The 25,286-nt window shown below is 43.2% G+C and overlaps 1 protein-coding gene across 1 annotated transcript in view; it reads left to right on the forward strand.

Moving 5' to 3' along the window:
* COL6A6 (collagen type VI alpha 6 chain) overlaps nt 1-25,286 on the forward strand; it is a 130,779-nt gene that overhangs the window by 96,380 nt on the left and 9,113 nt on the right. The window contains exons 28-36 of the mRNA XM_087824933.1: nt 17-79; nt 4,095-4,157; nt 5,233-5,268; nt 5,390-5,426; nt 7,627-7,638; nt 10,998-11,491; nt 16,964-17,060; nt 19,724-20,395; nt 23,194-23,287. Coding sequence (XP_087681059.1) covers nt 17-79; nt 4,095-4,157; nt 5,233-5,268; nt 5,390-5,426; nt 7,627-7,638; nt 10,998-11,491; nt 16,964-17,060; nt 19,724-20,395; nt 23,194-23,287 — 1,568 coding nt within the window. The remainder of the gene's footprint in view (nt 1-16; nt 80-4,094; nt 4,158-5,232; nt 5,269-5,389; nt 5,427-7,626; nt 7,639-10,997; nt 11,492-16,963; nt 17,061-19,723; nt 20,396-23,193; nt 23,288-25,286) is intronic.

A 25,286-nucleotide genomic window follows, 5' to 3' on the forward strand; every position in this document is an offset into this window, starting at 1 on the left:
TTCTGAACTTATTTAGGGTGAGATTGGGGACCCTGGTGGTCCAGGAAAAACTGGACCCAAGGGTGCTAGAGGTCAGACGGTAAGTTTCTTTGATGCTTACAACCTCGGCTATTTTGGGAAGTCCTCTTCAGTGTTTTTCCAATCATTTGAGTTGTCACTTGTTCCCAAGGACTTGTAAAAACGTGTGTATTTTGTTAAGACAGACTTGGGGAAGGGCATATTGCTCCTCCAATGCCAGCAAGAAGGCAATGAGTGTTTGCTTTTAGTGAACAAGTTCTGGTTGCCAAGGTACCATCCTTAACACTGGAAATAAGGTTTTGGCGTGTTTTGGTAAGGGATTCTAGTGGTCCAAAATATGGTCTGTTTAATCACGTCTCCTTGGCAGATTTAGTGCAACCCAGTGCCTACTGGCATCTTATCTTCACTATGACAAGTATTGTTGGCTTTAATTGAGCTTAAGAGGATATCTCTTGAGCTTTGAGGGAAAGTTTCTATTCATTATGTAACTGAATGTATCTTTATTATTCCATGGAGGGGTTTAGATATTGCTCAATGCTGTGAATCATTCAGACTAAACATGAGTCTCCAGTACGTCCCACAGGCATCAGCATCTTTGACTTCCTGTGGCTCAGGGATGGATTTTTGCATTTCTGACTCTTTATCTATCTTAACTTAGTGTGTGATGGTCCTATTATAAAATAGGCAAGCTTGTGATGATTGTCTCCAGGTACGTTCTTTGGCTCTCTTGTTCAGAACAGCACTGATCAGGTAAACTTGTCTTAACACCATGCCAAGCAGGAAAAGAAATACACAAAATCTGATAGAACTTGAGACTTGAAGTGGGTTTCCGGTTTTGTCATCAGAGGTCACTTTATTCTGGTTTTTGTTTTGTTTTTTACAAAGCGTAGGGAGAACTTTAGGGATTATTTATGTAGGTTTTAGGGGTGCAAAATAAAGAAACTGCTCTTTTCCTCCATCCTGCTTCCCCCAAGAGAACTGCTTCCCAGCTATAACTATTTTCCTCATACGTATTTTTGAATGACTATCCTTTAACATTATGTTCTTTATTTTTAAAATAAAGACTTATATAATTAGAAATATAATTGGAAAACTGTCAAATTAATCTAGATGTCATCTGCTTTGAAGTACCTCCGGGTCCTCTTTCCCTCAGCTTGTTAAAATTACCCTTGAACATTGAAAACCTGCAAACGAGTTCAGCTGCTTGTTGGACTCCCTCCTGCCAATGACACATTAATCATTTTTTAAAAACAATAAACTAGTGGGTAATACATAAGCTTTTTCTCTTGGCCTTTGGTTCCTTGAATTTCTTCTTTCTCCCACATTGGGCAATTTATCACTGTTTGTAACTTGCTTATTTCACCTGCCAAGCTGCTTTTTCATCTATGTGAGTATTGTTGGCTTTGAAGTTTAGACACTGAAAACTTCCAGGTTTTCCCTCTCAGAGTTGATGTTTCTATTGGAAGATTTGGTGAAGCTTTGCTGTAAATGTTGGGTGCCTCTTTGGTTCTTTTCAAATGTTTACATTCCAGTTTAAGTTTTCTAAATCTTCACCTTGGTTTTTGGGGGGGTTTTTCACCAACTGCAGAATTTTTAGTTTGCCATGATTTTCAACCTATCTTATTTTGTATATTCATGTGTGTTTGTATGCATCTATATTTTTTATTAACTTTACACATGCACATACTTCAAGGCAGGGTTTCTCAAGCTCAGTAGTAACATTTGGGGCTGGATAACTCTCTTGTGAGGGGCTGTCCTGTGCACTGTAATATGTTTAGCAGCATCCTGGCTTCTACTCACTAGATGCCCTCAACAGCTACCACTGTCTCCCTCCCCCTTAGGACAGCCAAAAATGTCTCCAGGCATTGTCAAATGGCCCCGGCGGGGGGAGGTAGGGGTTCAAAATTCTCTCCAGTTGAGAACCACTGGTTGAAAGAATCAAGTAATTTCACAAGATTTGTTAGGAAAAAATGACAATCCTTCGCCTCTATCTCTTCTCTCTCATTTTTCAGGTTGTCTTTTTGCTCTACTTTCTGGGAGATTTCTTTGACTTTATCTCACAATGTTCTTCTCATATTTTAATTTTCAAGAGCTCATTTTGTTTCTCTCTGAATATTCCTTTTTTTAGACTATTCTGTTTTTGTTTCATGTCTGAAATATCTTCTCTTACCTCTCTTGAGAATATAAATTAGTATTTTTTTAGTCTTCTCTGCCCAAATAGTCTGTTTCTTACAGGGTTGTTTTTTTTTTCTTTCTGTTTTTCTCTGTATTTATCACATATCTGGGGAATGGGCTCTCTCTTCCTACTGGGGACAGAAAGGCTGATTGGCAGCCTCAAGGACATGGGGCTAGTCAACCACCAAGTTTCACTGAAGAGTGGTCTCAGCAAGCCTCTGCTACCAGCATCTTAGGTCTCTCTTCTTTGTCCAGTCAGATTCTCCTGAGAAGATTCTTTCTATTGCCTACCTTAGGGTGGAGGTCTGCCTGCCAACTTTCTAGGAACCACATGGGAAAGGAGAGCTGAGGACTCTCACATCTATTTCACATACCTTCATTTGATTTCTCTGTTCTCAGGATGGTACCATTGGCCTTCAACTCTTCCTGGAGATCCCTAGTGTAGACACCTCAGTTTTACTTCTGTCTGGTGTCGGGGTGGAAGAAGGGACATCAGCCCCACTGTAGAGAATGTGCTGGCAGGTTGATGGATTCCTAAGATGATTTTCAGCCAATCCTCCCTTATTTAGCCTCTCCCCTTTGTCTTACTTCTCAAGGTACCTGGTGCTGACAAACCCCGAACCTTCTGGGAATGTTATAAAACACATGAATTCTTGGCTTTCTCTGCTGCTGGCTTAGGATTCAGCTTTTTCAGACCTGCTAAGTCGTTTAACACTTAAGCATCTGCTTTCCAGCCTCCAAAGTGTTATGGCTGTTACCATTCTCTGCATGCTTGTCAGGGTTTTTTGCCTTTAAAAAAATCCACTTACTATTATTGTAGTAAGACTTTGGGAGGGCTCAAAATTAAATGCATATGATCAGTCTACCATTTTCTCTTGGGAGGTTAATCTATGTCTTCTAAATGAAAGATGATTTGTAAGTTTTGAGGTTTTTCCACGCAGCCTAGCATACTGTAAATATCACTGGAACACCCAAAGGACATCAATAATTATTTGCTGTTCCATGGGCTGTTGCTTTTACAAATTAAGTTGATTTTAGACAACTTCATTTTTTATTCCTATAAAGGTTATAAATCCTGTGGCATTTTGAATGAGCAAAGGAATACTGTTCCAATTTTTAAACTAAATTCTAGCTTTCCTTATGATGAATTACATTTTGAATGGACATGGAAAAATTCCTGGCATACAGGAAGTGCCAGCAACTGTTGTTTTTCTGACTGATGCTATTCCTCATTTTACCCCAGATATTTCCAGCAAACTGTTAACTATTTTCTTGTTATTTCAAGGATTTTTATAGTACAATTTTTGTTTCTGGGGATTTTGTGAATCTGTTTTTTATTTTAGTCACTAAATAAATTTAGAGAAAAATTCATTCAGATAAAAATTTCTCCCTTAACCCATCAATTCCAGTTCTATCAATCTTCCCAAGGAAATAATCAGAACTGAACATATAACTTTATATGCACTGCTTATTACAACAACAGCAAACTAAAGTGCCAGTGGTAAGGAACTGATTAAATAAGTTATGGTATATCCAGCTATTGGAATACTATGCATCCAAGAAAGTGATTTTTCAAAATAATATTTAGTAACACAAAAGTGTCCAGAGATGTATATTTTGTTTAAAAGGCAACAGGGGAAAAGTATAAAATTTTAAAAAGAACATGTATATTAATACCAAGAGAATAAATAAAAGACTAAAAGAAAAGACACCAAAATGTTAGCAAGCATTATTTGGGGGAGAAGGGATTGCTGAGGCCTTTTTTCCTTCCATGTGCTTTTTGTACATATCTTAATTTTCTAAAATGAAAGTGAATTGCCTTTGAAACTTAAAATTCCCAAGCCCACAAACACACATATATGTATAAATATAATTTTAAAGTAAATAAATTCTGCTTTGAGATATCCGCTGGACTTCCAGGAGAACCAGGATCCCCTGGGGAGATGGGACCTCCTGGACGCAAGGTAAGTTGAAAAGCCATAAATCACACCAGATCCTTTCCCAAGTAAAAAGTCAGTGCATGAGGTCTTCATTGTCCAAATGTACATGCTTTCTGTCTCGGCAACTTGGCAACTCTTTTCCACTTTTATGTGCTCAGAAAGAGAAGCAAAAAGTACCAGTTAATCAGTTGCTATTTCTTGGGAGGTGCAGGGAATTGAGAGAGGAAGTGAACAGTATTAGATTAAAATGAGATTTCTCAGTTATCAGGAAATTTGATCTATCTGTCCAATCCTTGTTCCCTTCTTACATTCAATAAATGATCAGAAAATGAAGGAAGATAAAAGGAAATTAATAAATAGTGAATACATGATCAAAGTTGCCTTCACGTGGAACTTCCTTTCTTCAGGAATTTGGGTGGGCTCCATTGCATTTTTCTTTGGGTGTGTCTCTTAGCCAGGCTCCTCCTGTTCCAAAGATGGGAGTGAACACATGAAATTCAAACCAATTCCACTTTGTTTTTTCTCTCCTCACCCAGACAAATATTCGTACATATGTAGGTATATTTATTTTTGGAAGAACAATTGGGATTACCTTTCCAGATTTTCAGATTGAGTCTGGCCCCTTTGTCATCCAACCGACGATGGAAACAGATTAAAGTTTAGCTCAGCTACTGCTCAGTGGCCAAGGCAAAACATGGAATTGAGGAACTCCCAATGTCTCTTAAGGAGGGACAGCCACATGGATGGTTCAGCCTTATCTAGTTCTAGGCCATAGGCCTGCTCCAAAACTTTCCATGCCAGTGTCAAGTGGTCAGCTCTACCCTTAGATTCTGGACAACTTTTATCCAGACATGGGGCTGGAGGAAAGTGGCCCTTGGAGGTTTGTGTTCATCAAACTTGCTGCTTATAGGTTATTCCCCTTAGAGTGCTATTGCTAATTAGGTGATGGTTATCCATGTGCATTCTTTTTTCCCCCCTCTAACTTAAAAGAATAAAAATTTTACAAAGTTATCATTTTCTTGGGGTCATATTGTTGCACATTCTGGCTACTGATGTGTGTGCCTAGAGCAGTGAAACCACTTTTCATTTGTCTCCCTAGGGTGTGAAAGGGGCCAAAGGAATGGCTTCATTTTCCGTAAGTATCTCCTGACGCCTACAGAGTGTTCTAAGCACTCTATGAAATTTATTTCATTTTTAAACTTAAAAGATCTGGCAGTTTGTTGGTTAATTCTTTCTGTTTTATTTTTGAACTGTAGATGTGTGAGCTCATTCAGTATGTGCGGGACCATAGCCGTAAGTACCCTGCTTAAAATGATCACCCAAGCTGTCAGCATTCACAGAAGAAAAGCAGCAATTTCTGCACTCAAAATTGAGACAATTTTCCAGCCAATTTCTTAAAATTAGAGATGTCACTGCATATATTTTTGAGTCAGCATAGACCGGTGACTATTAGCTAACTCCCTCTCTTTCTGCCAGCATGTCTAATGGAACCTGTTTTAAGCACTAAGTAATAATATATCTAGTGCTTCTAGGGAAAATTGAAATATGAGGTCAGAACTCTGGATGCTGAAATCAATCAGTGGACAATCACAGTGAACTCTTTAACCTGACTCTAACGGACAAGACTGAATTCACCTGGGTGTGAAAGAGACAGCTGTGATAATAGGGTGTCCTGGTGGTTGGGAGCCCTGATTTTGGTTTATAGATTGGAAATACCTGGAAAAATGTGCTTGATTACTTTTAGTTGGACTGATTTATTTGTAAAATTACTCATTCTGCCAATAGCTTTTCCTCTTAAAATGTTAAAAGCAAAAAGGCATTTTGATTTGGCAAATGCTCACTCCTTTGAATTTGCTTTAAGACCATTATGGCAGCCTGTTCTATCAAAATAGGTGTTAACACCATCAGAGGAATTCGATGTACAAGATCAGGAGAGAATTGACTTTTTAATGTTAATCTACAAATGCTCATTGACTTCCCAAATAAACAGACAGGAAGAATCAAAATTTCCCTAAAGGCAATTTGGGGAAGAAAAACAGACAAATTAGAGCCCATTTCTGTAGAGAGCATTGGTCTCAAAGACAGACTTAAAAGCTTTGAATGCAGAATTGATCTTTTTTTTATTGTTCAAAACATTACAGATGTCCCCTTTTTCCCCCATTGACCCTTTCCATCCCTAGCAGCACAATTTACCATAGCTAAGATCTGGATATATATATTTTTTAACCCTCACCCAAGGATATTTTTTAATTGATTTGAGAGAGAGAGGGAGGGAGGGAGAGAGAAAGATAGATATGAGAGAAAAACATCACTTGATTGCCTCCCATATGCACCCCGACTGGGAATCAAGCCTGCAACCTAGGTATGTGCCCTCACTGGGGATCGAACCCACAACCTTTTGGCGTATGGAATGACACTCAAGCCAACTGAGCCACCCAGGCAGGGCTGCAGGGTTGACCTTAACTCTGCCTTTGTGTAGCACAATGGAACCATCCATGATGGAAATCAAAATATATATTTTGAGTCATGAAGACTGACTGGCTGCTTTGGGGCTAAGTTAGCACAGGAGGCCTTCTGACGTGGGAACCACGGGAAGTAGAATGACTCAGGGTAGATCCAAGTGTGATGAGGCCTGATCTTGTAAAATTTGAGGGGTTCAAAACAAAATTACAAATCCAAAAGTGGGTACAAAATTATTTTAAAAAGAAGTGCTCTTAAGACCAAGAAAGGAAATCAAAACCAATGATTTCTGCATGTTATAAAAATATGTGTTCATGGTGAACACATGGCTAGGGACCCTCCCAGGGCCTTGCAAGAAGCCCCGCCAGGTGAAAGATCAAAAGCAGTGCCATCCAGTACAATGTTCTGCAATGATGGAAATGTTCTGGTGCACTGCCCAGTGTGGTAGCCACTAGCCGCGTGACTCTGAGTACTTGAAAAGCTGAATATTTTATTTCCTTTCATTTTAATTAAAATCTAAAGTCACATGTGGCCTCCATATTATTGGACAGTACAGACCTAAAACTGAAGCTTCATTTGCTTCAGAATAAATCTATCCCTAATGTTTATACACACACACACACACACACACACACACACACACACACACACAAACATACGTAAGAGAGAAAGAAAGAGCGTAAAGAGAGGATAGGGCCTTTTAACTTTCCAAATTCCATGCACCTCTCTGCAAAGTAATGCTCCCTCCCAGGCAGAAGTCCTCTGCCAGCTGGCTGCAGCTGCTGGTTTATGGCTGGCTGCTGTCCCCCTTCCACCTCTCCATCGCCACTCCACTCCCTGTGCAAGGAGCAGTGCTTGTACCAAGATGCTGAGGTGCAGCTGCATTTCCTCCAAACCCTATCCGTTGCTTTGACTTTGGAGTCACCTACAAAAAGCACACAGTGCAGAATGTCAGCCGCCCTGATTTTCCTACACAGTACAGAATTCTGTTCTCCTACCAGATAATAACCTAATCTCCTTTGTTCTTCCCCAGCTTGCGGACACGGTGAGTAATCTTTATTTACAGCATATTATAATCAAGCCCAAAATGTCACATATCTGGAAAGAGGAGTTAGACTAATGTGTTGCCTTCCAAATAATATAAATTTTACCTGGGCTGTCTTTGCTGCCTCATACTAGTAGCACAGACCTGCCTCCAATAAATCACTCAGTTTTAGCTGAGCCTCACAGCTATTTCTCAACCAACTGGTTGGATTTTTTTTATTATTAATATTTTAATGACTAACATTACCATTTATCTTACTGTTGGGTGTGTTTTTTTTGTAATAACCCCCCTTCATTTTTTTCCCCCTCTCTCTCTATTTGTCATATTGTCTCTATAGTTTAGAGGTTAGGAAGTAAGCTGCAGAGGGGAAAATATGGAAAGTAAAAGTAGAGATGATCAGATAGCAAGTAAGCTAAATGTGCAGCTCAGACGATGCTAAAATCCATGCGGTTCATGCCTGATGGTAATTACCAAGTTAGCTGATATTCTTTCAGTGCTAGTTTTTAGGTCTTTCACAAATGCCTATCATATATTTTTGTATAAACCATCATCTCTCTCTTACGCCTTTACACTCTTATACCTTTTCTGTAAACACCAATCCATGCCCTCTGCTTGTTCACTCAACAAATATTTTTTGAGAGCCTATTATGTGCCAACCTGTCCCTGGAACGAGGGATACAGGTGTGAATAAGGTGGACGTGACCCCTGTCCTTAGAAGTTTCCATTCTGGCGGGGGATCCTGATAATGCCCAAAAGAAAGAATTACAGGTTCCTGTAGTTGCTGTGAGAGAGGTAAAGAATGGGAAGCTCTGTCACAGGATAACTTAGGGGGCGGGAGAGACCCTTATGGGTGGAGGGCTCCTCCTTGAGGCAGTGACACTGAAGTCTGAACGGAAGACTAAGACCCAGCCTGCTCTATATGAGCCAGGCGCGGGGGGCAAGCACAGAGGCCGAGCTGAGACGGACCTCAGACCTCGGCACTGCCTGGGAACTGAGAGAACCCCCCCCCCCCGTGACTGAGCCACGGCGAGGGAGGGGAGACTGGCGTTTGGGAAAAAGAAGGAAGCCACGGCCGGGTCCAGCTGGGCTTAGTAGGTTACAGCAAGGCAGCTGGATTTTATTTGAATTGTAATGGAAGAGTAGTAAAGAGTTTATTGAAAGTAGGAAGGGAGGAGCATGAGCTGATAAACAATTTTTTAAAGCTTACTTGGGCCGCTGTGATGAGTGTCAAAGCCAGAGGACTCATTAGGAGGCTTTTGTAGTATTTCAGGCACAGATAAGGATGGTGGCCTGGGCAAGGGTCACCACTGTTAGGTGCTAGGTGCACGACCTTGGTTTTTGCCTCCTGTGTCGTCATCACCTGCTCATGAGGTGCCGAGCGGCAACCGTCAGTGTGCCGTGTGTGGCCACAGAGCCACGCTGATTTCCGTGTGGTGATCCGTGCCTTGAGGAGGGCCTCCTCGGTGTCACCACAATCCAGCTCACATTCTTCAGTGTCCTCTGGTTCCTGGCAGTATCCTCAGCTTGCTGGGTTTCAAAGGATGTATCTGGCAAGTTGCATTAGCCATTTGGTGTTTTTCTGGAAAACTCGAATTTGCTTAAATCTTCAGCCAGCACTGGGAATCTTTTTCCCTTTTATCTTTCAGTTATGTCCGAAGCTGTGTTGTCGCTCCCGTATGCAAATAATAGCCCAAATGCAAAGCTGGTGGAACCACTTTTGTCTTTGGTCATAATGCCACTCATTTTTTATTATAAAGTTGACATGACCTTAATTTTTAAAAATCTGCTGATCCCACTAAATTAGACTCAGAGGCTTGTACATTCTGTCCCATCTTCATTGAGATGCAGAGTTTAATTTGAAGTTGAATGTTTCTTCTTACTGGTCCTTTTGCCCGTGAAGGTCACAGAGTTGGGGACCAGAAGATGATAATCTAGCACTAAAGGGGGTGAGACCCAGTTGCCACAGCAGAGGGACTCCCTCCTTGGCCAGCCTGGGCGGGACCCAGCAGGTCTGAGTTCCTGAGCTCCCTATGAAGAGCCGGTGGGCCTCCTGGGTAAATTGTCTTAGAATCTGGCTTGCTGGCATTTGAAGGAGCGGACACACCCCTCCAAGAGAAGCACATCATTGAGATTCCCAGGCATCTCCCCCATTATTAAAATGTTCTTCTTCTTTCTGTACCTGTTGCAAAGAATTGTCCTTTGGTTCTTTTTTATTCAATCAACATTTATTAGATCCCTGATATATGGCAGGGACTAATAACTTGGCATATTAAGAGAGACATAATCCCTATCTGCACATTTCCCAAATTAGTAGGAGAGGCAAACATTAATCAGGTAAATCAGACAAGTAGAAATTGCCAACTGTGATAAGTATAGGGAACTGGGATTAGAATGAATGAATTGAGATCATTGAATAAATCTGAAAGTAATGCTTACATTTGAGTTTAATAATCATAATTCAAAGTTTCTCTAAGTGGTAAAACATTTATTGATTAAATGTGCATTTCAGCTGTTACATAAAAAAAATAAGTTGAAGTTTTTCTTATTCTTTTAAGTGACAGAGTTCTCTCTCAGTGAAAAATTCTGTAATAATAATAATAATAATAATAATAATAATAATGGCTAACATTAATTGAGCACCTACTATGTGCCAGGCACTGTTATCATAAGTGCTTTGCCTGTGTCGATTCGATTAATGCTCAGCACGGGCTTATGCAGTGGGTGATATTAGGACTGACATTTTACAGATGGGAAAACTGAAGCATAGAGAGGATAAGTTCCTTGGACAAGGTCAAACGGCCAGTGAGTAGTTGGACCAGGGCTCTACACGCCTCGCAGCCGTGCCTGCTGTCTTTGTATCTAATAGTCTGTTCTGCATAGTGTGCCAGTTCTCGTCCAATCTTTCTGAAATTATCAGCAGAGCTATCACACCCATTCCTTTTTATCTTGTTACATTTCCTCATTAAGTAAAAAAATATGTTTTAGTCTCTTTTACTAAGTTCCAGCAACTGATGTGATGCCATTGATCCAATCTCTGTAGGGAAAAGGCAGGGCCTGTCCATGAGCTCTTTATCATTTAGAAGGAATTTGGTAATTAACTTACAAATGTCATTAAAACGCAAATTGAATTACAGACTTGTGTTTCATTTAAAAGAGCAAATTCCGGGTGGCATTTTTAAGCACTCGGGCTTTAAATAGCTAATATTTCTCATGCTTTTTAAAATATTTAAATCATTCATCCTTATTTAATGTTTGAACATTTGACTATTTAAATTCAAAACTACCTTCTCTGTGGCTTTTCTTTTCTTTTCTTTTCTTTATTTTAACGCTCCCCGCGTGGGGCACTGCTCGCCTTTCAGGAAAGCCCGAGTGCCCCGTGCACCCCACCGAGCTGGTGTTCGCCTTGGACGAGTCGCGGGACGTGACCGAGCAGGACTTCGCGCGCATGAAGCGGCTGCTGCGCGCCCTGGTGAGCGGCCTGCGCGTGCGCGGGGCCGGCTGCGCGGCGGGCGCGCGCGTGGCCGTGGTCTCCTACGGCTCCCACGCGCGGCAGCTCATCCGCTTCTCAGACGCCTACCGGCAGAGCCGCCTGCTGCGGGAGATCGAGGCCCTCCCGCACGAGCCGTCCCCCGACGGCCGGGACGTGGGCCGGGCCATGCGGTTCATCTCCAGGACCGTCTTCAAGCGCACGCTGCCGGGGCCCCACGCGCGAAGGATCGCCGCCCTCTTCAGCGGCGGGCCGTCCGCCGACGCGCAGGCCGTGGCCGCGGCCGCCATGGAGTTCAGCGCGCTGGACATCACGCCCGTGGTCATCGCCTTCAGCCCCGTGCCCGCGGTCAAGCGCATGTTTGCGGTGAGCGGGTTAAGCCCTTCCCGTGACCTGGGTGGGTTTTTTTTGGGGGGGGACTACATTCAGAAGGCTCTGTAAGAGAGTACGGGATGATACCACTTAGTACTGTTACCGGGCACACGCGCAGCCCTTTATGCGCCTCGTTCTTGTTCATTCTGAAAGGCCCTGGGCCTGGCGGGGTGTCATTGTTCCTCCCGTCGCATCGGGAGGGACCGAGTCTGGAGGGGTGGAGCTGGGCGCCGCGGGGCAGGGGCAGAACCCGAGCCCGGGCCGCGGGGCAGGGGCAGAACCCGAGCCCGGGCCGAGGGGCAGGGGCAGAACCTGAGCCCGGGCCGAGGGGCAGGGGCAGAACCTGAGCCCAGGCGGAGGGGCAGGGGCAGAACCTGAGCCCGGGCCGCGGGGCAGGGGCAGAACCTGAGCCCGGGCCGCGGGGCAGGGGCAGAACCTGAGCCCGGGCCGCGGGGCAGGGGCAGAACCTGAGCCCGGGCCGCGGGGCAGGGGCAGAACCTGAGCCCGGGCCGCGGGGCAGGGGCAGAACCTGAGCCCGGGCCGCGGGGCAGGGGCAGAACCTGAGCCCGGGCCGCGGGGCAGGGGCAGAACCTGAGCCCGGGCCGCGGGGCAGGGGCAGAACCTGAGCCCGGGCCGAGGGGCAGGGGCAGAACCTGAGCCCGGGCCGCGGGGCAGGGGCAGAACCTGAGCCCGGGCCGCGGGGCAGGGGCAGAACCTGAGCCCGGGCCGCGGGGCAGGGGCAGAACCTGAGCCCGGGCCGAGGGGCAGGGGCAGAACCTGAGCCCGGGCCGCGGGGCAGGGGCAGAACCTGAGCCCGGGCCGCGGGGCAGGGGCAGAACCTGAGCCCGGGCCGAGGGGCAGGGGCAGAACCTGAGCCCGGGCTCGCTGCTCTGCGGCTTCGGAGCTGCCGCGGGGGTGAAGAGGCTCAGTCAGGAGGCCAGTGGACATCCCTGGACGTCAGCTTATGGCCGGGAGAGCAATCGTTCCTCTCCCACGAGAACCAATTGACTGATTTTATAGCTTCGCCAATCTTGTAGCTATCCAAATGTCATAAGGAAAAGCCATTCTGGTTGTAGCTTCTTAGGTTGCGGATTAAATCTTTACTGTGTAGCATTCCCAAATAAACCTGGGATCAAGATGACCTTTTTTAAAAAAAAAAAAAAAAATTGGGGTGTAATTGACATATAGCATTATATTAGTTTCAGGTGTACAACATGATTTAATATTTATATATATTACAAGATGGTCGCCACAAAAAGTCTAGTTAATATCTGTCACCATATGTAGTTATAAAATTTGTTTTTTCTTGTGATGAGAACTTTTAAAATTTACTGTCTTGCCACCTTTCAAACATGGAATACAGTATTAACTATAATCACGCTGTACATTACTACCCCATGATGTATTTATTTTAAAACTGAAAATTGGTACCTTTTGACTCTCATCACCCTTTTCACCCATCTCTCCACCCCACACCTCTGGCAGCTATCAATCTGTTCTCTCTATGAATTCGGGTTTCAGTTTTGTTTTTAGGTTCCACACCTAAGTGAGGTCATATGGCATGTGTCTTTCTCTGTCTGATTTGTTTCACTCAGCCTAATACCCTTGATTGAGTTCCATCTGTGTTGTCACAAATGGCAAGATTTTATTCTTTTTTATGGCTGAATAACATTTCATTATACATTTAATTGTATATGTAAAATCACATTTCTTTATCCATTGGTGGACACAAGCTGTTTCTACGCCTTGGCTATTGTAAATAATGCTGCAGTGAACATGAAGGTACATGTATCTCTTTGAGTTAGAGTTTTTGTTTTTTGTGTGTTTTTTTAAAATAAATACCCAGAAGTGGAATTGCTGGATCATATGATAGTTCTATTTTTAGTATTTTTGAGTCACTTCCATGCTGTTTCCCATAGTGACGGAACCAATTTACATTCCCACCAAGCATGTGCAAGGGTTCCCATTTCTCCACATCCTTACCAGTGCTTGTTACTTCTTGTCTTTTTTATAATAGCCATTCGAACCTTTTAAAACACCCTGCCGATAGTGGCTCAGTGGCAGGACTCCCTTACAAAAGACCTGCTGGACCCAACAAAGTGTTCTTCCAGTCTTCTGTGTTGGCCCAGCATGGTATTTTGTTCTGTACTCATGTGAAAACCATGAAGAGGGGCCTCAGACGGCAGCAGAAGGGCCTTGGCAGATACAACCTGAACAAAAAGGCCGAGCATCTGAAATTATTTCATTTGGAGGAAGGAAAGTAAGAAGCAACTGAATCACTGTTTTCAAGTGTGTGAAAAATGATTACTGCAGAAAATTAGCCAGCTGTACTCCAACTTCGCAAACTTTCATATTAAAGAAACTGGGATTAATAGCAGTTAGAGTTACGTAAGAATTTTCTCAAGGCAAGATTGATTTACTGTCGCCATGGGCTAACTGGCTGACTAGGTGGTCAAGACGTCACCTTTTCCTGAAGGCCTATCATAGGGGCAGTCACTCACCTGTCAGTGACTTCTGTCTTTCCTGGAAACTGGAGGCTTGGATTAAGTGGGCTTTTGACGTTTCCAGCTTCATTTTCTGTGAAGTTGTTCAAATAAGCAGAACTGAGTGCAAATAGACCACTTGTCTGTAAAACAGAGGAAGCAGTGCCCGTGGCCTAGAGCTGTTGATGAAAGGATGCAACACGGCATCAGAGCTTAGTACAAACTAAACACTCAAGAAGGTAGCTTTTCTCTATTATCACTCCTTTGCTTGATACTAACAAAAACGTGTTTAACAATGTTGAAATCTAGGCTGTAGAGGAACTGAAACTGCTATTAGCATCACGGAACTAACTCAGAATTATGCAAATGAGCAGGCTGATGTATCAGTCTCAGAAAAGGCTGGGGCCAGGCTATGCAAATGAAGCTGCTGTGAGATGCAGGAGCTCCAGATTCTGTAGGTGGATTTGGTTACTCAGAATCCTCATAATTCCCTCTGTTCATTGAGAGCCGCTATTGTCCCTTGGCTTTATTTAGTCACAAAACAAGAGATAACTTAATATCCTACTGCAAATAAATCATTGAGGTTACTTGGAATATAAACTTAAACTGACACAATTCCACCGCTCACTCAAAGGTATATGCACAGCATATAACTTAGAAAAACGTATTTTGTTGGTTTATTTTAAACCTTCTGCATGTAAACAATGTCACTTAAGCAGTTCTACCCAAATCGCCTAGCGACTCTTTCCTCCTTTCTTGAAGGAGTTCCTCTCAAAAGGGCACCAAGGAAGGTTCAAATTCTTGACAAAGACCCTCATAAATCTGAGCAGAACTGGCTCCAAACGCCTCTTGAACAAAAGAGAGATGCAGACACCAGTCAGAATTGGTCCCAAGGGTCGTTCATCCTGCAAATGTTTGTGAGCACCTCATGTATACCAGGTGCTGGCTTAGGCTCTGGGGATACAGCAGTAAAGTAGAAAACCAAGAGACCCAGCCTCATGGAGGACAGACTGGGCAGGGTCGTCCAGGACGGCTGAAAATAGAGCATATTCAAAAGTTAGTGAGGACCCGGTACCTGGTGTTCAGAAGAGAAACTATGTTGCTAGTTCTGCATTTGCCCTTCTCCTTCTGGCATCTCTTCTGTTGGGCTTACCTACATGTAAACTGTGGGTTATTATTACTTGAACTCAAAAATTTCATGACAATGAATTTTTAATTTGGGGGCCGTATTTTAAAACCGTGAGTTTATTTCATAATTATCAAGACTTTTCCAAATCGCAGCTGATCTGAGAGTTCAGCACTCGGTGTGAAATCGGGGACTTGTGCAGAGATGTGTGCAGCAGGGCTCGGAAGCAGCCGCTCTGACCCCACGGTCTGGTTTCCCTGTGTTCCTTAGCAAATGGACTTGGGATTGCCGTCCTGGAAATCTTTCATGCTCACATGAAGCTGAGTGACCTTCTGAAATAGAAGGCCATTTTTTTTTTACTAGAAAAACTTCAATCTCAGCTTTGTTTTGCCACTAGGGTTTTCCCTCTAAATTTTCTTGGCAATTACCTCTCCTGGTGAAATTATACGTGCTGCACATGAAGAATTTTGATAGAGAGTGAGTCTCCCTTCCTAATATACTTACAAAAATGTCTCTTTTAGCTAGCCTATTTTTTTTCTTTACTCTGCTGTTCAGTATTGCAGATGAGAGAAAAATTAAGAGTAATATTTGACATTACAGGTTATTCTTGTGATTGAAGACAGATGAAATGAATGTGGTAAAATTTCTACTGGGAAACTTTAGCATTTGGAGCACCCAACCTTTTATTTTGAGAAGGATTTCCTTTGTTAATATAGAATTATCTAAAGATATACATTGTATTTTTTCTTGAACACATCAATTTATGGAGCCCCATAATGTTTAGAAAAGAAAGAGCAGAGAATCATTAGAACTGAATGCTGAATGCCTCATTGTGCCCTTCTGTGACTTCATAGCAGTGCTTTCATCCAAGTTGGTGCTGCTTTGAATCCACAGAAAAGTGGATCCTTTTTCTTTTAAATAATTTTAAATAGAACCCTTTCAAACAGGACCTTCCAACTGACATTCAGTTGAAGGAATTTTCCGTAATATATGCTAGCTATAGTTGCTCCAGTGATGTGCGGCAGGATGACTGATCTCTCAGAGCCCACCTGGCCGGCTCTGTGGACTGGGAGATTACTGGGAATGGGGAGGGCAGGGAGAGCAGACTCCCCGTGGATGCTCCCAATAAAGCCATGTGCTAGAATCGGTGAGAAGGAGGGTGTTTCGGGTTGCCACCAGCAAGCTAATACACGCTTAAATATGAAGCCTAATTTATCAACTAGTGCCACCACGGGAAGAATGGAAGTTGTCACATTTTAGACATGCAGAACACAGACTAGTTAAATGGCAGCAATCCCAGGAAGACACTGTGAGAACACTGCTCTAAATCAAGGTAGAACCCCCTGACACAAAACTGCGGCCATAAAGGTAGCTCATGCAGAGGATGCAAGGTGGGTCCTATTTGGAAAGAGCAAAACTTAAACTGGAGCCTTCCCTATTCCACCCTCTCTGGGCTCACTTTCCTCGCCGGTATAATGGTGGGATTGGATCACATGGTTTCTAAGATTTCTCCTAGCTCAAACATTGTGTTTGTTTGTTTGTTTCTGGATCCTAATAGATGGCAATAAGAAAGCGCTTTGCCCCCACCGCATGGCCTGTCCATGCTCTCTGGGTTTGGTTTCCCCATTGCTCATCATAATCCAGATGAAGTGAACACATGATTCACTCCAAACATTGCCCAGATACCTATTAAAAGCCACTGACAGTACAGACTAATTGTTTCTGCTGCGCCTCCCTACAGCCTTCTAGGAAGCAGCTGCACGGCTCTCTCCACATCTCCCTTCTGTGAACAGTCCTGGGAAATTCTTGCAGCCCCACCCACTAAGCTGTTCTTAATCTCGCTTCTCCTTCCTGCAGATCGATGACACTGGCACATTCCAAATAGTAATGGTTCCATCCGGGGCTGACCACAGGCCAGCATTAGAGAGACTACAGAGGTGCACGTTCTGCTACGGTAAGACCCACAGAGAGAATAGAATTCAGTCAGGCCTGTTAAGCACATTGAGTCACCCTTGGCAGGAGCGGCTGGAACTCGGCAGCAAGGACACCACGTGTGGCCTTGGGAGAATTTCCCCGGGGCCCTGGGCTCACCTCATCATCTGCAGATGGAGCCTTTCAGCTAGGAGCAGGGCGCAGGGTCTCCTCCGAGGAACCACAGCAGGGGGATTGCATTTCAGGCCCCCCTGCTTCCCACAGCTTCCAGGAACCAGCAATGATTTTTAGAAAAATGTAGCCTGTCTCACTGCCAAGTTTTTCACGCTATAAAGTGTATTTATGTGTTATCTAAATCTCAAATGTTCACAACCCCAAAGAAATGAATTACAGTACAAGTGGAAATTAGCAGAAATTCACGTGCTGCTTTGTCATTGGAAAGACGCTTTGTGGACTCCCAAACGTGAAGCATTGAGATTTGCAGCCCTGGTTTGTGTGCTGTTTTCTACAGTCTGCAGGTCGAGCTGGAGAACTGGCTAGCCTGTACTTGAGTGTTAGGGCTTATGAAACTCGGGAAAGACACTGAGATTACTGGTGGGTGTGATAGCTGAGTTACCAAGCATTTGTTAGAAACTGTGAACAGTCCTACTTGCTTTACAGAACCCTGATGATGGTGGTGATGACAGTTAATACCCAAGCTATTGTGTTTACTGTGTTCCAAGCACTTTTCTAACCGGTTCATTCAGTCTCTATAATCTCCCTAAAACGTTTGAACTATTATTAGCTCTGTTTTACAGATGAGAAAAATGAAGCTTAGAGAGATGAAACAATTTGCTCGGTGCCTAGCAGCCCAATCAAACCCAAGAAAACTAGCTTTAAAATGCCTGCAATTTATAAGTAACAGAGACCCCATGATTCTGCTCCTTGAAACTATATTTGGCCTCAAAGAAAATGGTTAATTCCTGTCCTTCTCCGTGTTTGTCAATAAGATGCTAATGCTCGCCATATAACTGACCTCACCTGGGGGGAGGTAACTGAGGGAGAGGCAGAATTTCTTCTAATAGCCCTCCCTTCCTCCAGTCTTCCCCTCTGCTTCCCTCTACTCAATCTCTCTCCCTCCCTCCTCACCTCTTTCCCTCCTCTCCCCTTCCCCTCTCCGCTTCCCCTCCCCCTTTCCCCCTCTCGTCCCCTCAGTTGCACAGAGTACTAGGCCCTGATGTTCTCACTCAAAGCACTTAAAGTGCTAACCATACTGTGGGGAGCTACATCCCACCCCCTAGGCTCTCGGTTGGCTTTCACACACGTCAGCTGCAGCAGTGCGCTGGTTGTGTCGCACAGTCAGAAGTTGCACGTGTGTGGCTGGGGATAGATTTTGGCTTCATTTCTTGGCTCGATCCCTTGTTTTGCCTCATAGGCATATAAAGGAAGATATTTTGGCTGTCATTTCCTGCAATTAAAAAACTCCACAAAATTGAACAAATGGGCAGCCTGCTGTCCCTGATTTTAGAAATTGCCTTGCACCCAGGTGACCGTTCTGTCATCTGACCATTAAATGTGGTCATAAAATTTTACTGAACTTTTAGTAAGGGAAATATAACTTGTCCAGAGCCTCATGGAGGCCATGAACAAGAATAAAGTCAGGAGGTTTGCTACATCCCCTAGGCTCTGCATTCTGGTTATTAACCTTTCATGTAATAGCTTTTCTTTGCTGCCCGGGCCCATATCTAAGTACCAGCTGTCTACGCACATGTTATTCCATCGTCTCTCTTCTCTCTGGTTTTAAAGAGGCCATTCTCATCCTTAACCATTAATTGTTACTGAAAACCTAGGGTTACAGAATTTCGTCCCAGAAAGGCTCTCCGGATGAATCTAATCCATCTAATTGTGCAGAATCGAGGCCCAGAGGTGGCCTGGATAGATGCACAGAGCATGTTACTGGATACAGTAAGACCAAGATGCAGGTATCCTGGTTCTCAGGCCAAGGGGCCTCCCCACTGCTGTACCTCATGGCCTTGCCTCTAACAGAACACTGACTTCATATGCAGAAACTGCTAGAAATACTGCTATATCCTTTCACAGAATTATTTTACTCTCCTGCCCTCAGTGTCACCTGTAAAATTCGAAGATTAGGTTACCCTTAGGGTCTTTCCATTTTTTAAATTTCTCTGTATATTCATGTGGTCAGTCAATAACATTTACTGTTTTTATTACTACACATTTTTTGTTAAATAAAATATACATATTTATTAAAATGACCTCATGCTATGAAAGCCCCTTAATATGCAGCACTTATATTCATTTATTTAACAAACACATGTTAAGCTTTCAACTGATAATCACTATGGAGATACAAACATAAGCAGTAGCTTTGTCCTTAATGTCTATGCACAGACACTGAATTATAACATACCTCTACTCAAATTGAAATAAAAGGTTCATTGCTTTCTTCACTTATGTTTAGAGAGAAGAAGGGGGGGAGAGAGAGGAGGGAGGGAAGGAAGGAGGGAGGGGGGCGGATATAGATGCAAACCATGTACTAGGAAATCTTCCTGGGTTGATACCAGATTTAGTAGCTATTTTAAGATCAAAGATCATGCAGTTTTCAAATGCTGAAATATTTGAGATGCTGTCTTTCCGTTTCTGTCCATTTCTGTTTGGTAACCCTAAGTGCCTTTTGGTCTGCAGATATCTGCAAGCCGGATGCTTCTTGCGACCAAGCCAGACCACCCCCTGTGCAGTCTTACCTGGATGCAGCTTTCCTGCTGGATAGCTCCCGGCATGTGGGAAGTGCCGAATTTGAAGACATGAGACACTTCCTGGGAGCACTGTTAGATCACTTTGAAATCACCCAGGAGCCCGAGATCTCGCTCACTGGAGACCGCGTGGCCCTGTTAAGTCATGCTCCCCCCAACTTCCTCCCCAACACTCAGAAGAGTCCCGTTAGAATGGAGTTCAACCTCACCACCTACAACAGCAGACAGCGCATGAAGAGGCATGTGGAAGAATCGCTTCAGCACCTAAATGGAGACGCTTTTATCGGTCATGCCTTACAGTGGACTCTGGACAATATCTTTTTAAGTGCACCAAATCCGAGAAAAAACAAAGTCATATTTGTGATATCTGCTGGGGAAACCAGTCACTTGGACAGAGACATCTTAAAGAAAGAATCTCTGAAAGCCAAATGTCAAGGTTATGCCCTATTTGTGTTTTCCTTTGGCCCCACCTGGAATGACAAGGAACTGGAAGATCTAGCCAGCCTCCCTCTAGATCACCACTTGGTCCAGCTTGGTCGGGTTCACAAACCTGACCACACATACAGCGTGAAGTTTGTGAAGTCTTTTATAAACTCAATCAGGCGTAAGTCATAAAATCTTCCTTGTACATGTAGAGTGTAGCTGGTACAAATGTAGCTGACATGGATCCTTGGAAGCCTCGTGTGTGTCCTCAGGGGCAAAGCAGGCTCAGAAAGGAACATATGTAATGATGAACGGTGGAGGGAGGAAGCCCTGATGCCTAAGCACTTCATCTTCTGGCTCATCTTTTCTATGTCTGGGTGCTATGGAGAAGCAATCATAACAGGCAGGTGCTCACACATCTGTCCGCATGAGGCAATATAGTCTGGGGGGGTCAAGCCCCAGCCTGGACTTTAGCCACGAAGTAGAAACCCTTGCCATGTGGCACTGTCATGCTGCCCTTGGATGGGAAGTTTCATCAGTTAACACATCAAAAAAAGAGAGCCAAAGGAAAATTCAACAACTCTTGGCTTTGCTTTTACAGGTTCAAAAGGCAGAGTTTGAAGTATTAGGAGATACCGTTTTACCTGTCAGAATGAAAGATACATACTTACAAAATATTCTCAGCCTTATTAATGACTTTTTATGATGCCAGTAATTAGTGCAACTGGTGCCCATAAATTTTTTTTTTTTTTAAATCATGGCTATATTTCTTGGAGTGAGCTTGCCCTGAAAGTCTGCAATTCATTTTGAATGCAAACAGGTTGCATAAAAAGAAGCCACGTCCTGATAATGTGTGATTCCGGAGGTTGAAAAGCCCGCGGTTGAATTTCTGAATGTTTTCATGATAAATGAGCCCTTGGAGTTCAGATAAATAGAAGTGAACACACAGGCAAAAGAACACCCTGTGTAGGGAGATTCTGATTGTGTCTCAGCTTGTCACTGGCATTACACGGTGAGAGGAGTTAAGGCTGCAAAGGGACCGCCTAGTCAGCACAGGTGAGGCCTGAGGAGCCTTGGGAAATCGTTGCTGGGTCTCTGCTACTCCAGACGTGAGTCTAAGACCAACAGTATTGGCATCACCTGGAAGCTTGCAAAAAATGCAGTGTCTCGGGCCCCATCCCAGACATTCTGAACCAGAGTCTGCATTTTATCAAGATCCCCAGGTGGTTCACATGCACATATGGTTTGAGAAACACTGATTTGGGAGCAGTAAGCTCCCAGAGTGAAACTGATGTGGATGTGTTCTGGAATAGGCGCTAGAAAACGGGACAGAGGAGCTAGAAAAAAATCTAAGGGAAGTAATCTGTAGGCATTTGTTTGTAAAGGTAAAACAGAAGAACACCTTGAAAGACTCTGAGAAATTTGTCAAGAAACACTCTGTATGAGGCAAAAAAGCTGAAAGGAAGTTTAAGATGGAATTTCAGACCCCCCAAATTCTTAGTGGTGGTTCATGGTAGTCACACTACAGGCATGCCTGGGAGATATTGAGGGTTCGGCTCCAGACTTCTGCAGTACAGCTATGTTTATATTTATTGCAAAAAAGCTAGTCATAATCTTTTTGCTGGTGGCAGGTCTTGCCTTCAGTTTGTAAAATACACAACATCTGGGAAGCACAATAAAAGAGGTGTGCTGTATATGATTAGATAAATGACACCCCACCACCACCCAGAGAGAGGGGAAGAGATGTTTTAAGAGTTACTTGGGGTAGGTGAGAGATATAGAAAGTGCTTTTTGGAAGATTATAAAACCATGACAGAGTTATATACCACGTTTCTAGAAATTAAGTATCTAGAAATCATTAGTTTTTAAAATATAGCTGTAAAAGTACAAGGAGTTGAAAAAGGCTTTGGCATAATCCTACTGGAGCCTGCATACTTCATTCCATAGCAGGCCCATAGACTCACACTCGCCCACTCAGCATTGACACACATTTATTAGGGGGGAGCCACTCACTGTTCAGGCGCAGAGTATCGAGGAGTTACCAAGCCAGACATGGTCACTGCCCTCCTGCGCTCTAGCTCTCTAGGCTGTGGCTCTTATTTAACACCCTGCTGTGATAGAGTTGGCTATTAAGCACAGTCCACATCAGAATCAACACATTTTCTAAGAGAAACAAAATAACTGACAAACAACCTGATGCTTAGAGTTAAGATGGATAAAAAAATTAAAATTCAGACGCACAGAAGGGAAACATCACAGTCTTGGGCCATTCAACTTAGAAGCACACAGCCCAACGTACAACGGCTGTCACACAGCCCAGGACAAACTTGCTACTTAGGATGACCCTAGATCACCAGGAAGAGATTTAATTGTTTTTAACAAGTCTGTTCAATTTAATGCTTCAAGGAAATAAGTAATACAGTTATTAAAAAGTTTCCCATCAGAAATGGCTTATAAATGTTTAGATGGTGTGGTTAAGAGGCAAGCTTTATTATCATGAAAAACTGTTGTACTTCCAAACAAAATGACCCACGGATGAATTAAACCCAGGATGACGCTATTGTTTCTGTTGTTGCTAATGAGAGAGACCATAAAGGGAATATTGTTTCCCCTTTGCATTTTGATATTTTTCAAATGATCAAATAAAAACTATTATGATTAATTCATGTCAATTATAAGCCAGACTCTCAAGACTGGCTCATGAGAGCTCCTCTGATGTTTGACCAACTTTAGAAGCTTTTACTTTTATTGAAAAGTATATCGAATTCTCCACTTGTAAATTTGGCAGAGATGTATTTTTAAAACCCAGTTTTACAGACTCCTCTGAGAAATCTCTCTTCTCACATGGCCGCCCGAGCCGGAGTCTTCCTTGGGTGGATGTTGAAAACAGTGATGTGACATGTTGCACACAGAGCATGTTGCTGCAATGTTAATAGCCTCTAAGAATAAGAGACTCATCACACATTGTTCTCCTCCTAGGTGCAATCAACAAGTATCCACCAACAAACTTCAAAACAAAGTGCAACAGACTCAGCTCTACAAATTCAAGGCAGCCGTCCCAGCAATTGCGAAGGTATTATCTGCTCGATATTACTTGACAAATGAATGTGGCCCCTCCTCCCTCCTCCTCCTACTCCATCCTAGTTGGGCAAAATCTATTGCTACCCAATATGAAAGTACAATTTGAGGGGACAAGAGAGAATCAGAAGGGAGGTTGATTTGAAAAATAACAAAAGAGTTTTTTAAAGTGCCAAATCTAATTGTTGAAATAAAACAATCAATGAGATTCCCCAGTGGCAATGATCATAACTAATGACCAGATCTTGGTTTCTAAATATCACTCCCCGCTAAAAGGAACCAGGGTTTCTTGGAGAAATAGCTAATTCTAGACTGTATTGGGGAAAGTACAATGTGAGCCTGGAATATGTGTTATACCAGAAAGCAAGAGAGTAGCAAAAAGCCAACAGCGACATAGCGAAAGGACAAAGGAGCCATCTTAAAAGGATTCTCACTGGCCCAATTTGGGGCAATTTGAATATCAAAAAGAACTATGATGGGAATGGATTAAAACACTGATTTCTAAAAATTCACAAGTCTGTAGAGAGACCCAAAAAGGGAGGAGGGGGAGGAAAAGTTCTCTTTTTATAGAAGTATGCTAGCTAATAAATATAGAAGTGGTAGAATTAGAAAACGACTAATTTGTAAGCCTAAGTGGAATAACTGAGTCAGCAAGGATCCAGGAATGCTAAACCCATTGGGTGGCAGGCTGGGGGGGAGCAGGCTATTGACAGTCTCACGGAACCACTCACATCTCACTTAGTGACACAAAGACGGAGATGTGCTTTTATGTGGTGAAATCTGGCAAGAAGGTCAGGCAGTGCCCACTTGAACCAAGCTCTGATATTATCTGCCTCCTGAGATGCAGGAAATACAAGAGCTATGTGAGATTCCTGCTGGAGATGTCTGACCCAAGTCCAATAATGAGGAAACCACTGGGCAGTTCCAGAACGTGGAGGGCTCTTCAGAACAGCTGGCCTAGGCTCCGCACAAGTTTCAATGTCCCGAGCTGCAGAGAGAGGTGGGGAGCTGCCCCAGAATGGGAGAGTCAGAGACCTAATAGCCAAATGTGATGGTGTAAATCGCAACCTGATCCTGGGTCAGAAGGAAATACACAAATGGCGTTTGGGGGACAGTCGGGGAAGTTTGAGTATGAACAATATGCTGCATGATATTATTGATTCGTGTGGATTTCCTTCCATGTGGTAGTGGAATCATGTTAGTATAAGAATGTCTTTGTTCTGGAGACAGGTATGTAAAGTATTTAAGAGAAACGTGCATGATGCTGCAGCCTCCTGCCAGGTGGTTTTCCCAAGGGGAAGGAGGATGGTGTGCGCGCGTATGTGTATATATAGATATACATGTGTGTACGCACACTGGAGAATCATCTAGGAGAAAGGTATACAGGTATTTATTCATGGTTCTGTTTTTCACAATATTCCATGAACTTGACAATTTTCAAAATAAAAAAATAACTTGGTAATACCCAATGGATGGATTAAAGATAGTAGTAGACACATCTGAAGAAAAATAACCTATCTAATTGGAATTCTAGAAAGATAAAATAGAAATAATAAATGAGAGAACATTGAAAGACACAAAGAGATGATCACTTTCAAGAACTTATAAAAGACATGAATTAAAAGATGAAGAAAAAACAAGATGTTAACAGGCAGGATAAATAAAAAGAAAACGATTAGACATGATGTAGCGGAATGCAGAACATGACCAAGAAAACCCAGAAGCAGCTAGAAAGATCACCTGCACAGACACTATAATCAGGCCGGCCGCTGGATTATCAGTAGCAACAGTAGAAGTCACAACACTTTTGAGAACCTTTAAAGTAGTGGAAGAAAATTTTTGTTAACTTAGAAAAACTGTCTTTCAAAAATAATGGTAAATCAAAGACAAGTTGAGCAAACAAAAAACAACAGTTTACCACAGAGACCTTTGCTAGAGGAACTTCGAAAGTATGTACTTCGAGGGAAACAAAAATGACCACAGAAGGAAAGGCT

The sequence above is a fragment of the Miniopterus natalensis genome, chromosome 15 (assembly GCF_054644295.1).
Source record: "Miniopterus natalensis isolate mMinNat1 chromosome 15, mMinNat1.hap1, whole genome shotgun sequence".
Lineage (NCBI taxonomy): Eukaryota > Metazoa > Chordata > Mammalia > Chiroptera > Miniopteridae > Miniopterus > Miniopterus natalensis.